The sequence below is a fragment of the Epargyreus clarus genome, unplaced genomic scaffold (genome assembly GCF_041222505.1).
Source record: "Epargyreus clarus isolate Ecla_fem2 unplaced genomic scaffold, WU_Ecla_fem_2.2 ptg000021l, whole genome shotgun sequence".
Lineage (NCBI taxonomy): Eukaryota > Metazoa > Arthropoda > Insecta > Lepidoptera > Hesperiidae > Epargyreus > Epargyreus clarus.
This window is the reverse complement of record NW_027332228.1, coordinates 6404323-6419521: the sequence shown is the minus strand read 5'-3', so window position 1 is coordinate 6419521 and position 15199 is coordinate 6404323. Positions and strand designations below refer to the sequence as shown.

The window sequence follows — 15199 nt, the reverse complement described above, 5'->3', positions numbered from 1 at the left end:
ACTTAGACGCAACCCTGGGCGCCGCTACAAGAAACTGGAAAGCGGCCATTACATAGAGAAACAATGGTCGGTTCGTAAGAAAGAAAGGTGCTGCGTATTTGGTGGAGTGTCTTTATGGGAAGGATGCTAGATCATTAAACTGTGCGATACTTATTATGGCTCAATGAAACAAATAATATTTAACAACGTAAAATTCTCTTCGCCCGAATAACCACGTCTACCTGTGGTAGAATATGGAACTATGAACTTGATGAAGAAGACTCTTTCGTACTCCGCTTTAAATTGAAAGGGTACATTCATATGCCTTTAGTAAAAACAGTCTTAACCATTTATTGCCTACTAACGGTCGTAATTTGACAATTCTTGCCTAGGAAATATATCAAATTCTGAATACATAACCTAGTGATTTGTCTAAGACAAACGATCTAGATCTTAACGGATGTACAAAGTTAAACACCGATGGGCGCGGTTTGGAATTGGTTCGTGACCGCTAGTAACTAAAGTTCCCGTACGCTTTCTAACTATGGAAGACACTTTAAGGCCTCATTTATATAACAGACATTGAACGTATCATGTCAGACATAATAATAATTTTTTTAGACAACATCTTTCGAAATATGTCAGTCAGACAGTGGACATTACAGATTACCCCAAAACCCCATAAACGTTTAAAAAAATGTGTGCTTTATATTATATAATATATACTCATGTAAGCAATCTTTGTCGTCAATCAATTATTGTACCACCACTGGACAGTGGTCTCATCTGAGAATGAGAACGATTAGGCCATAGCCCTACGCGCTGGCCTAATCGCAGTCTTCACATAGGTACCTTTCTCTCAGGTTTCTTTACAATGTTTTCCTTTCCCGTTAAAGCAAGTGATAAATAATTTCTAATACGCACACATTATGTAAGCAGAAAAACTTATATTTGTCGTATTTTTACTTCGAAGATGAGAATAAAATATATGTAATTCAACAGTATAAATGGTACACTTATCGCTAAAAGCAATTTCATCCTGGCAACCGGAGTTTAAGAGCTAAAGTAGAAATTGAAGTGAATAATGGTAGACACGCACAAACATATGAAAATGTTATCGAATAAATCGATTTACTTCTTTTAACTTAAAAGGCATTTTAAATGTAAAACTACTTAAGAATAAGTAGTCATAAAACCAAATTAATGTTTGATATATTTTTATGACAACTCTATTAAGTAACATTTCAAGGCGTAAGTTCTGTTAAGTTTTTTAAGTCGTTTATGTAAAATTGAAATGTCTGTAATGATTCTCCAGCAACTGAAATAGTTTAAAAGTAATCTTAGTTTGAAAAGTAGGTACGTAAGAAGCTTAAATTTCTTAGTACGAGTAGTTTGAAAGTCGACTGCGTCGTAACTTCCGCCTGGAAGTTTAAAAAAACTTTTAAATAATATGGTGACATATTTATCCACTTGAATGTAATTGTAAACGTTTTTATCGAATTATCTGTACTTATGGAATCCATGACCCTGATGTCACACCTGCTCTTCTTAAAATATCTATTTTTGAATTTTCTTAAAATATCTCTTTGCTTCTTTTACTTTGTGTACTTCTTTTACTTTGTGTACTTGGCAAATCGCTTGCAATATTACATCTTACAATATACAGCTTATTTTGATAGAAACCTTAGTAAAAAAATACCTATCGTAATAATATAGTTCGTAAACTATGTCATTTTCTACATAATTCTGTAATATTAACAAAACTGTTTAATCGATTCTCCGCAATAATAGACATGACCTCAAAATTGGTATAATCCTACCGCTTTTCGACTCCGGATGCATCAATTGCCTCACAAAGTTTTGCCTGATAATAGCAATGTTAAGAGCTACTGTATTCCGTTTTGATGGCTATGGTAAGGGAGATATACTTATCCTACATATGCCAACTTGGTCCTCAAGAGTAGCAATACCTCTGTGACCTATTTCAGGTAGTACTCTAATCTTAAATGGGTTCGATTATAGATGACCATGTGTGAGAGTAGCCACGTACCATCAGGTGGAATATATTCTCGTTTGATACTTTAATTTAATACAAGTTTTTTTTTACAACAAAGGAGTAGCACACGAGCGTGCAGTCCACCTGATGGTAATTAGCTACTGCCGCCCATGTAAATCTGTAACCAACCCTAGATAGGATTAGATATTCCTACCTGAGGTCGGCCACAGATGCGCCGCTACCCCTGAGGACTAAGCTGGAACGCCTCGGAAAAGTCTGTCTCCCTTACCACACCCTTCAAAACGGAACACAGCAGCGCCTAACACTGCTGTTATTAGGTAGAAATAGGTGTGGCGGTGATGCCGCCGAAGTCGAACCACAAAGGGTTCTACCACCTTCGAAATCTTCAACCTTTAAAATATCTTCCATAAATATTTTTGTTTTTAAACGTAAATCTAAACATAGCCCGGCATTTAGTGACAAATATCAGGTTGTATTGATTTTTCTTAACAAAGTACGTTTCGTAGTCACATTTAGCAAAGAGATCCGTTGTCATTGTGTCATGGAACGACACGTTTCTGATCACCAATCTGCAATAGATCGTCGTTGAATACGCATTCAGTTTCTTTTATTGCCCTGATTTTGATTGGATCCCGTTTTATATTCGTAATATAAAACTGGCTTTTGTTCTCAGCTTAACGTACGCTTCTTTGTGATATACGGGTCTTTATACGGTACTAAAAATGGATACTTATTAATTAAATACAGTTCGGTAATACATAAAATAAATAAAATTGAAATATATTTTTGCGACTATCTAATTTTGGCTTAGGTGCGTTTCGGAGGTTATTAAAATAAAATGTATTTTAGCGTGGGAAGAAGTTACGCTCGCCGATTTAACAAAGACATAGTTTATTAGAATTATAAATATACTCGTAGCAGACTCTATTTGGATTTACATAATGATCTATAAAAAATACTATAGGTTGCAAAACTTTAGACTTATATAAAATTGATTATTATTGGAATGAGCGGTGTAGGAGAACATTATAATAAATCTATCAAGCCTCAGAGTTCTCCGAATCTCAAAGGTGTGAGATCCACCAATCTACACTAAGCCAGCGGAATGAACTACGATGAAATCTTTCTCATTCTAAGACGAAACTTGAACGCACCTATGAAATGGTAATGGGATGATGATTTTATGTAAACTACTCACATGTATCTTTCGTGATGGTCGTTTATTTAAAAAAATATATCATTTGAGCTCCCTTTGGCCTCAGATTAAAGCAATATATGATTACACAGAGATTTTATCTAGACGATAGAGTAATAATATCGGCATGGATTACAATGGCCGCCCGTTTTCATTACATGGAAAATAATGAGAAATTCCTAGACTATATGAAACAAAGTAGCCTCGAAAAATAAAGAGTAATAGAATTTTGAAAGGGCTAAAGAAAATATTATTTCGTATAATATACCTATGTTAAAGGTAATAACCATTTGATATCAAATGTGAGTGATATACATATGAATAGTCCCTTAACAAGCGATTTTCAAATGAAAAAGTGCTTTTACGAGACAGCGTTAGGTGACGTTCCAAAATGAGTTATTTAAGTGAATAAAAATATTTCAATTTTTTTTTAATTCCGAAGTTAACATTCAATATCTGAATAAAAACTAGCTTAAACCGTTCTACTTCATATACCTTAGAAATATCATACAAAGAATGCTTTTCCTTAAAGAATATAAGAGTGTGACTTCTGAGGTATCACTTTATACTCGTAGATAAACACGATACACTGAATCTTTTAGTGTCCTGAATGTAAACGATCATGTTAGTAATATGCCTTGCATTATGCTTAACATGTGGTTTTAAACAAGGTACTCTAAAAGCAGGAATTTTAAATAACTTGCCCTTCGAATTTCAAACTACATTGGCAGGGTAACCAAAATACCGAAACGCGAAACACAAAATAGAATTATATTTAGGTACGGAAATAAACAACGGTACCATTCAGAAATAGGGCCCCTGGGAAATTTATTATTTAATCCATCTGGACGCAGTTGCTTATACAAATACAAAACGGATATCATGCATATTAATGATATTGGAGATCTTGGATTTGACCTAAATAATAATAAGATGAATAGAGTCTTTATTATCACCAATACAATAATACAGTCGCGAATTCGAACGAAAGCAGGTTAACTAATTGATAAAAATATTGAAAAAATATATAAAAAAAAAACTAAGCTTTTAAGAATGTCATTATGTTTCTCGTCGTTTTATAAGAATACCCATTTATTGGGGGTGCATAAAGAAATATAGGTCCGCCATCTTGGGGCGTCCCCCATCCTGGGGCGTCCGCCATATTGGATTTAGGAAGACGTCACTATAGCTTAGTGACGTATGTATTGCTAACTAAAGTGTATGCAAAATTTTAGCTCACTCGGTTAGGTTGAACTGGTTTTAAATCCAATTGAACGATTTGACCCTCACATTAATACTAACTAACAAAGTATGTTAGTAACAAAGTAATAAAAACTTGTAAAATTATGGGGCCTCCTACTAAAGTACGTACTCTATCTTTCATGCAAACTATGATTGTAAGGCACTTCATCCTCCTTTTATAATATGTTAAAATTGTAGTCAAATTTGGTTATAATAAATTAAGATATTTATATTTGTAATTAACGAACAAATTCTTACAAAGAAATGATCAGAAGTTCTCGAAGATTCACAAATAATAGTGGTATCCTAACTTTGAAAGTACTCCCATGTAAAAGTAAAACAGAATTGTCTCAAAACAAACATAGGACCGGAATAGTTGCAGGTGTTTACTCAACAGCACTTCCTTTTCCAATCTTGTGCCAATATTTCCCGAACATTCTTCCTTTTGCGAATGTATGTTTTAGCGGAGTAGGACGTTTGAAAACAGGTGAATTTTGAAAGTAACAGAGAAATGCAAAGTACAAGCAATCCGATTTGGAGATCTCACTTGCATCGATTGGGACCTACATATGTAAATATTGAATTAGGTTGAGTGCCTTTTCACTACGTGTAAGGACACTCTGTTGTAACACAAAGCTTGGTATTAACACATATTGTGATGATCATTATGATCCAGCTCAAGTTAAGCGGTTGTCCACCTCAAGTTAAGAAAGTGGCCGAGTGTTTGATTACCGGTAGGTTGGTGGCAGAATTAATTAAAGACTATACTTATGTCAATCAATCAATGCTCATAAAATGTATAAAGAGGTAGTCAAGTTAGCTCCACTTTTAGTATTCATAGAAATATATAATAAGCGTACTATTTAAAATCTCCGTTTATCCCGTGGCCTTGTCCATCAAAGTTTTTATTTTTCCTAAAGTTGCTGAACACATAATCTAATCCAGCTAGGTAACACACTATACTAACATTCTTCGCTAACAATAACAGACATTGTCCGTTGCCTCCCACAATTTTTTAAGTCTAAAACTGTCACCGTCGAATGCAGACAATAAAACGTTATTTATGCATGTATTTTATTTAACAAATCTGTACACAAAGGCGGCAGCTGTTCGTCAAGCACTCGGCAGTCGGCAGTGGAGCGCTGGGCGTGTATTGTTTGTGCCACGGCTCATTTCCTTTTGCGATCTTTTGCCAATATTTTCCGAGAATACTTCCCCACAGTACAAGCTTTACGAAAGCAACTTGTTGTTTGTAGTACATTCGCAATAGTGCCTTTGCATGTGGGCTTTGTAAACAAAGAGAAATTAAGGCGCGATGATTTTATCACGTTTCCGTTGTGTTTGTAGCTTTATGGAGCTGTGTGACTGGCCGTGTGCGTGTTTATGCATGCATGCGTGTCTAGAAATAATATTGTAAGCAAAACAATTGAGTGAACAAGAATTATATAGGTAGCCGTCAAATACAAATTTTAAAGAAAGCCTTAGCCTAAATTATTATTTTTTGTTATTCATTTAACTGTACTGGCTTACGGAGTAATTCTATACTACTCGTATGTTACATCAGTAATGTCGCTTAAATTGTTATACAAATATCAGACAATCATATTTATTCGTAGGGAAATCGAATCGTAGCTAACGTAAAAGTTAGACAATGACCGATGATGCCTGGCTACTAACTAGTATTTTTTATCCAATTCTCATTGATTGAATGTAGCATACGTGTCCTACGTATGCTCCCTTAGCTGTAGAAAGAGTCTTACATCCAATAACGAGACAAAGAAAAGATAGAAGCCATTTGGCTTCTAAATCTAAATATTTATTTACATATACCAGATAAATAAATTGACAATAATTAAAGATACTCACATCAACTTTAACTCCTTCCAACTTGTAGGCGTGTTTCGGGGGGTCATATTTCGGCATATATCGATAAAACTCTTCGTTGTCCCTGTACCATTTCACTGAATACAGTGTGTCGTCTCCCAGCTCGTAGTCACAATCCAGCTGTGTAGCCTGACCCCTCACTCGATACGATGGTACCGAAACTCGAACTATTCTTAGTAGCAATGACTCTGAAACAATTATAACGGACCGATCAAAGGAGTCCTTTGAACCTTATCTAACTAAAGTTCTGTAGAAATGAAATACCCTCTTGTGGCCCGGGATAAAGATAAGATTATAAATTATTTGACGGAAAATATAGAGGCTATACTAGCCCACGGGATTAGCTAATGGAAAACTGTAATAGCTACTTTGTAACACAATTTCAGTAGAAAGCAAAAATATTTTTCAACTAACTTAGTTGTTACGATAGATACTATATGCGTTTTTTATTTCTTAACATGAAGAACTCTTGTGCCACTACATAAAAACCATGTTATAATGTAGTAATTCGCAAGATTCCTCATCATTAATAACCAGTGACCACAGCTTTTAGTTCGGGAACCATAAGCTCGGGGCTGGTTTAAGAAAAGTATTCAACGCTTATTCTCACATCCTCGTGAACATTATGGCCATTCTCAGGCATAAAGCTTTCTCACGATGATTTTTCTTTACCATTTAAGTAAGTTTATGAATGTCTAATATGCAAATATCTTTAAAAATTTCAAGAATTCTAACCTGAGAGTTTCGGATATTTGCGGTCTTATTTTATACCATCAAGCTATAAGCGTGGACCTCTTGAATAGTAACTTAAAATTTCTAAGGATAATTCATATATTTGACCAAATATGTACGGGAATACACTTAAGAGTAGGTTTTAACTTATCAAATTTAATTTTTTCATACTTGTGTTCAAATTTTGAATCTTTTTGATTTAGGTTACACATGAGACGCTAAAAGTTCATCCCAGTAACCTGATTCTAAATAATAATAAGAATGTTAAGTACTCATTATGTAAGCTTATACGAGTATAATGAGGAAAGTACTGAACGAGTCACAACATAATATTAAACGTCTCGGTTGTTTTTGTCTTCGGATCTTTCCTACTAATAAAAACGAAGATCCAATGATAAACTTACCAAGCAAAAACAAGCGTGTTCTAATATTACATTAGATTTCATCATAAAACTCACACAACAAGTTTCAATAAACAAATGTCATAACAAAATCAACAAACTATGGAAAACAAAATAAACATATGCGCAGTCTGAATAATAAATGTCGGTGCTCAAACTTTACGAGTGATGACAGGCTGATTTGTTGGGTAGATATTTCTATCTTCATGATTCCCCTACGGATTTGAATAGACTGGACTGAACAGTGAACAGTCATTTAAACGTAGACGTAGCAACTCGCTAAGATGTAACAAACTTGAACAGTTTAATCCTTGGAGTTCCGACTTGAAGACTTTACAACTACGGTAAGTATTTGTAGTTCATATATTATTGGTATATACATATTATATGCCCGTGGCGTTATTACTATCAGTCGTTTTGAATATTTTAAGTTGCTAATAACGATGTTGTGTAGATATTTCTACCTTCATGATTCCCCTACGGATTTGAATAGACCGAACTGAATAGTGAATAGTCATTTAAAGTAACATAGGCGTAGCAACTCGCTAAGATGTAACAAACTTTAACAGTTTATTCCTTGAAGCCCCAACTTGATGACTTTACAACTAAGGTAAGTATGTGAAGTTCATATATTTTTGATATATACATTTTATATGCCCGTGGTGTTATTAATATCAATCGTTTTAATAATTTACGCTGATGACAACGATGTTAGGTAGATATTTCAATTTTTATAATTTCTCTACGGATTTGAATAGACTGGACTGAACAGTGAACAGTCATTTAAACGTAGACGTAGCAGCTCGCTAAGATGTAACAAACTTGAACAGTTTAATCCTTGGAGTTCCGACTTGAAGACTTTACAACTACGGTAAGTATTTGTAGTTCATACACTATTTCTGTATATATTATGCCCGTGGTGTTATTAATATCAATCGTTTTAATAATTTACGATGTTGATAACGAGATTAAGTATATTATTATTTAGTGATTTTTTCCTCGTGTAGACCTAACTACATACCTATGATACATATATTTAAAAAGGCTATAACAAAACAGTTAAGAGCAATTCGATTTTTGTCAACTGTTTTTCTTTTTTCACTATGGCAAATATTCGCCACCTTAATCAATAAAAAATGTATGATTGTGGTCGACTGTCGACCAATTAGATTTTTTTTTATTATTATTAAATGTACGTCTACGACGGTATTATAAGTAGAATAAACGTCTTATCTTCAGTAGATCACAAATCGTCATGACATATTCATGCACCTAAGTATATAAAAATAGATGACTACACGGTTAAAATATAACACGTTTAAGGATTCATTCACTTCTACAAACATAAAGCGTTTCAGACGCGTGCTGTATCAGACAAAAAGTATAGTCCGATACAATGTATTTGTACGTAATTACATATATCATTACATAGTCTCACAGACATCAGCCGTGCTGCAAAAAAATGTGTAGAAAAAAATATTTTTGTCTGCCACGGCTCATGTTTAGCACTTTCAATATCTGTAGATGAATGAACCATAACCATAACCATTATTTATTATTTTATGTTCAGTAGTCTTTAATAGATAAAGAGCTTTTTAAAGAGCCAAATAAAATGAATCTTAAATAGCCAGCTTTTTCGGCTGAAGCCTCAATTTTTATGCGTTGCGTTGGCCTGCCGTGATTTTCAGTGAAATCGGGCCAACTTTGGATTTTAACCTGGAATAATTTCAGCGAAAAATTTGGACATTCGCCGAATTTTAAAAATGCTCTTAAAAATCCAGAAACTAGAAGATAATTTGTATACATGCTCACATGAAAATATTATAAATGAATATTATGAATAAGTATACAAATTGGAAAATGGTTCGCTTGTATTTGAAAACATCATTAAGCAGTCACAAGAAAAGATAACTGAAAACTTTAGGTAGGTAGTAGTCTGATGGAAAAAGTGTTGATGTTAATTTTAATATTAAATTTTGAAGTTAAATTTACATTTTTTGCTCTTTATTTATAAATATCCCGCAAGTAGTTTATTGAACTATCAGTAGCTTTAAGCCTTTGGCTTCAATAACGCGTGTTCAACGTTTTTAATTAATTAGATACCATGATCGAATATCGTGTATCTAATACGTAATCATAGATTTAAGAATTATCATCAAGTCTACGTTATCTACGTTATAAAGACAGTAAAGATTTAAAGAATAAGTTGCCGGGGACTATTCAGTTCTCGTAAATCATTGAATAGACTGCTACTCTGTAAAAAAAAAGAACTAGAACTAAACAGAAGAACTAGAACAAAAAAATAGAACTAAATTTAAATAGTCGTTAAGTTTTTCATACAGAATATTTCTTTAGCCTTCATAAGACATGCAAAAGTTTAGAATTACCAACCTATATTGGCCGTGTGGCTCGGAATTTAACAGACTCTGAAAAGTAATCTCGTTTCCTGTTACCATTTTCAAGAGATTTATTAGCTATACTTGTACGTACTTTAAAAGCTTGTTTAAAAGTAGGTTTGAACAAAATGGAAAACTTAGCTCTGGTAGCCAAACCACAGATTAATAAATAGTTAGATACTACGTAAGCCAAACGTAGGAAAAAGGTATATTAACACAGCTAAAATTGTGACGTAAAAATTGATAAAATAATATTTTTAAAGCCATTTATTTGCACATGAAACCATAAAAATAAATTCTTATATTAAAATCATATCAAATAATCCATAATACAATTAATACATACCCGTAATTACATCATTATAAAATGAAATGAACCAAGGCTATCGTAATTAGCTACATTTTATAATATGCTAATTTAATTGAAAGAAGCATCATATTTTACTTATTTTTCGCGTTTATATCAATGTTATTAACCTCTATGACCTCTTTTCATACTACTCGTATCTTAGAAAAATAGCATGGTATGATATTCAACTAATATAATTGTCTGGTTAGAGCTACTACCCACAATTTGCATTAGGACCGTTTATTTTTAATCTTTCATCGTATTAATTTCTTCTTTATTTATAAGACATATTTTTGTTGCCTCTTCGTATTAGAGTAAAGCTAGATTGTTTGTCATACAACAACGGAAGAGTGCTTCATTGTTTAATTTATAAAAAAAGTATTTTCTTTAGCAAAATAATTATTATTGCTTGTACAGACACAAAACGATAAAGAAGTATCTAATGACATTTGTATAAAATGTACTTTCTTCCAAAATTTGCGTTTGAAGTGGCATGCTATTAGTCCGCCACAAATAATAACGGAACCTACTGGAAGCCGATTAAAAGTCCTGCGTATATTTCATTCTTTTTTTTAAAATATTAAACCTGAGGATAAGGGAGACGGGCTACCTGATGGAAAGCAGTCACCGTCGCCTATGGACATTTGCAACACCAGAGGAGTCGCCAATGCATCGCCGGCTTTGAAGGAGAATTCTTTTTACACCCCTCTTGAAGAGCCCCATGTCAAAGTCCTGAGGGAATACCTCAAGAGGAAGTTCATTCCACATTTTGCACGTACGCGGCAAAATGACCGTTCAAACCGAACCGTGGAGGACCGCCACGGGACAATTTGATGTGGATGGAACCTCATAATTCGGCGAGTGGTGCGATGAAGGAAGGGTGATGTAGGCACCAGATCGAACAGTTTACAACATTCTTTGAATTGTTCGAACTAAACCTCTAAATTAATGATGAAATCGTCATCAACCCATTACTGTACCACTGCCATGCACGGCTCTCATTTAAGGGTAAGAAAGGTGTAGCACTTTTCCTAAGCAGTTGTAGACTTCAAAATCACATACCTTATTGAGAACATTTTTTTAATATCTTACAGACATGCAGCTTTTTTAATGATGTTTTTCTTCATCGTTTATTCATTTCTAATGCACACATAACTTTGAAAAAACGAAGTTATACGCACTAGGCTAACGCTTTCCTCTGACCAAATGTAAACGTAGAACTTTTGGTTTGGTTCGTTTAGTTTAGTAATTGGTGGTTTGATTTAACTATAAGTAGACCATGGCGATAAAGCAGCACAACTGATTTTATAGCTATAGGTTGTGGCAAATCCATTTCAATAACTGTGGACGACGGGCAGAAAACGTATGTGATCAAACTTATCTATTCGTTATTTATTACGGACGTTCTTGAGCAGAGGCAGTAACGACTTAGTTATGCATCATTTGCCGCTGCCATTAGAGGCATGAGCAAAAATTTGACGAGATGTTAAGGTTAAAAGATAATAGAACTATTAGCTTGTTAACCTTGTTAAGTCTGTTAATCTTGTTAACCTTGTTAAATGTTATCTTGGGGCTACATTAGCCATCATTACACGCGTAATTCATCAAATTTAAGTTCATTGCTTATTTTCGTTGCTTATTTTTTAATTTTAATACGAGTACAAACAAGTTTTCTTACGAGTAATATGCATACCCTTATTACGAAGTTCATTTCGTCCCGACATCTAAATAATTTCGAGCAATAGAATGCATTTATTTTTAGAATAATCGCAAAGTATTACGGTCTGATTTAATAAGAATTCTTGGAAAATTATAGGTTAAATATATAATTATGTAATTCATCAAATTAATTACTGTCCATTTAAATGACCAGTAATTGAAGTATTTAATTTAATATTAATTTATCTAAAATACACTATTTCTTTCATTTCCCTTCATTCACGTAGTTTATATGTACCATTGAAATAGTGGATTTCTTATCCCCTAAAGTCTTGACTGATTTTTTATGAATATCAGGTAAATTGTTCAAATGGCTTGAAAATCTGCAATCTCTTGGAAATAAATGCGCATTACATTAGTATACATTTGAACTTTATAAATACTTATTTGTCTCTCACGAGTGTTACTTTCTCGATATATTTTTTCCATCTTTGCTTCATTTTCTTATTTATAAAAATGCTAAGTTTATTATTCATTTCTTATTATTGTTCATCATCTTCATACTATTTAATTTCTCAATATGTATCGTAGAAGATGTGGTCCTATAAATAACAACTTTACTACAAGAAAATCTAAAAACCTGTTCCAAATCGTTTCGCTTAGGGTTCCCTCACACCTCAATCAACAAATGGTTTATCTTTGCTGGCGCCCAACGAGGGACTCGTTAACGTTTAGTTCTGTAGCCAAATTAGAAAAGGCCTAATCTGTATGTTCCTTTTAAGCATTTTTGAGTGTCATTACTTTATTTCCAATTTTCTTCATATGAATCCGCCTTTAAATTATGCTATCAATTTTAAATAATTTCATTAACCAACGTAATTTATTTATTTTATTTTTCACATACCTACAAATTATTTACACAAAAATTATTGTATATATTTATGGATAGTTCGTATAATTAATTCTATTTATGTAACCTTGCCTAAAAGAAGATTAAACATCAAAAATAATTAGCAATAGTAATTTACTATTTTTAAATCAACAATGTATAATACCTTTTATTAGTACGCTGAGAACTGCCAATAAGACATACATCCTCTTCAATTTAATTTACATTCACGCAGTCTCATCACATTTCACAGACTTCCTTTCTCGCATTGGAGAAACTTTTAATCACTAACACACACGGACTAATTACTGTAGAACGTTTGAACTGAAGGTACACGTAACACGTAACGTAACGGAATATGTGACAGAGAGACGTCCGTCCACATCGGCAGCGACTACTCGACTGAGCCACGCTGCTCGGTCGCATTCACGACCGCTCGCCCCTCGCCCAGCCGGGGTCACAAAGAGCCTTTTACATTTTCATGATCTTACAGGTTAAGTCGATAAAATTTATTGTTTTCACCAATCAAATTTTATATCGCTTGCTTACGGATTATCTTTGTCGGCTCATTGCGCATTGCGTGGTATTGTGCGATTATTAACATTTACGTCATTACATTTTTGTACGAGTAAGTATTTAGGCAGTACCTTTAAATTATTAGCTAGTAACAAGCAATGATATGGTATTAAAATTATTATACATTCTTCAAAGTTTCTTTGTATATTTTAATTTTCGATAATGAAACTACTAATGTCTCCTTTCATACATTCTAATTTTTCATAGTTTTACCTACCAATTATCTATCTTTCACAGAATGCAAATTAACCCTTTTTCAATTTAACTTATAGGCAAAGTGCTTTAATGTTTAGCCTTGTAATTAAGTTCCTGTGGCGTGTTCTTTTTAATTACTATGTTATCGTTTAATGAAGAATATTGATTTTCTCTATAGCTTAACTTATTTGCTTAAATAATTTAGTGGAATACTATTTGGGCTGTTTTAAATGAGATAAATTAAACATAATCAATTAATGAAGTTAATAGATTCATTACATAAATTAATGAAAACCTAAAACCTAATAAAATTGTTGGATGGATCTGATAAAAATATTAATTATTATAAGCCTATTATTTCATTCGTTTTAATAGCTTTCTATTTTGTGATTAATTATTTGTATTTATGGTATTTATGCGTAACTGTTCTTAACTTCTATGTTTTAGTAATATGCATGAAGTCACTTAATGTTAAGCGTAATACGTAAGATGATTGCCAAGAGGTCATCATATCCCATGGAATAAAACAAAAGTTCTATTCGATTTGGATCAAAATATGTTGTTGTGCATGTGAATTAAATCCGTACACTTTATAATATAACTGTTCCTTACATAAATAATAACAATCTGATTTTCTCTGTATAGGCGGCACTCACCGACAGGTAGGTTAATTCTGAGGAGACATTGTGTCTTTGCGTGGTCCCACCGCTTAATCACCCTAAGGAAAGGGCATGAAAGTACGAATATTTGTTGTGTTTTTTGCATTATAAAATGTAAATGATGTAAGTATCTGATGTATATTGATAAAATATATCTACTACTACTGACGGGTTTCATAGTTCCTATTTTACTATGATAGTTATGTTGTTAGATAGCGGTGTTAGGAAACAAACATATTTTTTACACTCCAACGATAATGAATATCTATCTACGTACCTAACAAATCTTAATTTTTTCTCTCTCTTTCTCTCATTCTTTCTTTTGTATGTTCTCCTTTCTCCCCTTTTTTATCATTTTATTTTATTTCCTATTTATTATTATTATTATTTTTAGTATAGTTGTACCGCCTTTAATTTTCTGCTCATCCCTAAGGTTGACGGGGAGAAAATGCTATTTAGCATTAAGTCCGCCTTTTGCACCACATTATTTTTAACATGGTCAATAAAGAGTAAATAAATAAATAAATAATTATCATTGTTATGGTTATAAAGATGAACTCTGTTATCAATAGTCATATTATCCTACTAGATCTTACATTATCTGCGGCAACATATCATAAATAAGTGAATTCTAGGAAATATGAATTATATAAGTATGGAATAATTTCTACCTAAGATCAAAAAATGATGTTGTCTAGTATCAAGAGATTGTGGAAAGTCGATCTTTGGTAACCAAACCTTTGGATCGATTGATAATTAATAAAGGGCATAAGACAAGACTCATAAGAACATTTTCTTATTTTCTTTGTCGACCGATTTTGTTTTTGTTTTCTTCGGTAGCCATAGACTAGCTAGTGACTATTAAAAGGACAGAATGAAACATTTATGATTCCGGTCGAATTTTGATTAGTACGGAACTTCAATATAACCTTTGAGTACCATCCTCTCTTTTGTTTTTCCACCGATATCTTTCTTTTTTTGTTTGCTAGTTATTTGACGAGCTTCTTTTTTAAAGATATCTTTGGT

At 33.0% G+C, this 15199-nt stretch overlaps 1 protein-coding gene across 1 annotated transcript in view; it reads right to left on the bottom strand.

Annotated features, from left to right (window-relative positions):
• Positions 1-13161, bottom strand: part of LOC140751079 (uncharacterized) — a 32477-nt gene extending 19316 nt beyond the window's left edge. Inside the window, exons 1-2 of the mRNA XM_073084911.1 lie at positions 12910-13161; positions 6300-6505 (exon numbers count right to left, since the gene is read on the bottom strand). Of these exons, the coding sequence (XP_072941012.1) occupies positions 6300-6505; positions 12910-12949 (246 nt within the window). The 5' untranslated portion in view covers positions 12950-13161. The remainder of the gene's footprint in view (positions 1-6299; positions 6506-12909) is intronic.
• Between the last annotated feature and the right edge of the window lie 2038 nt (positions 13162-15199).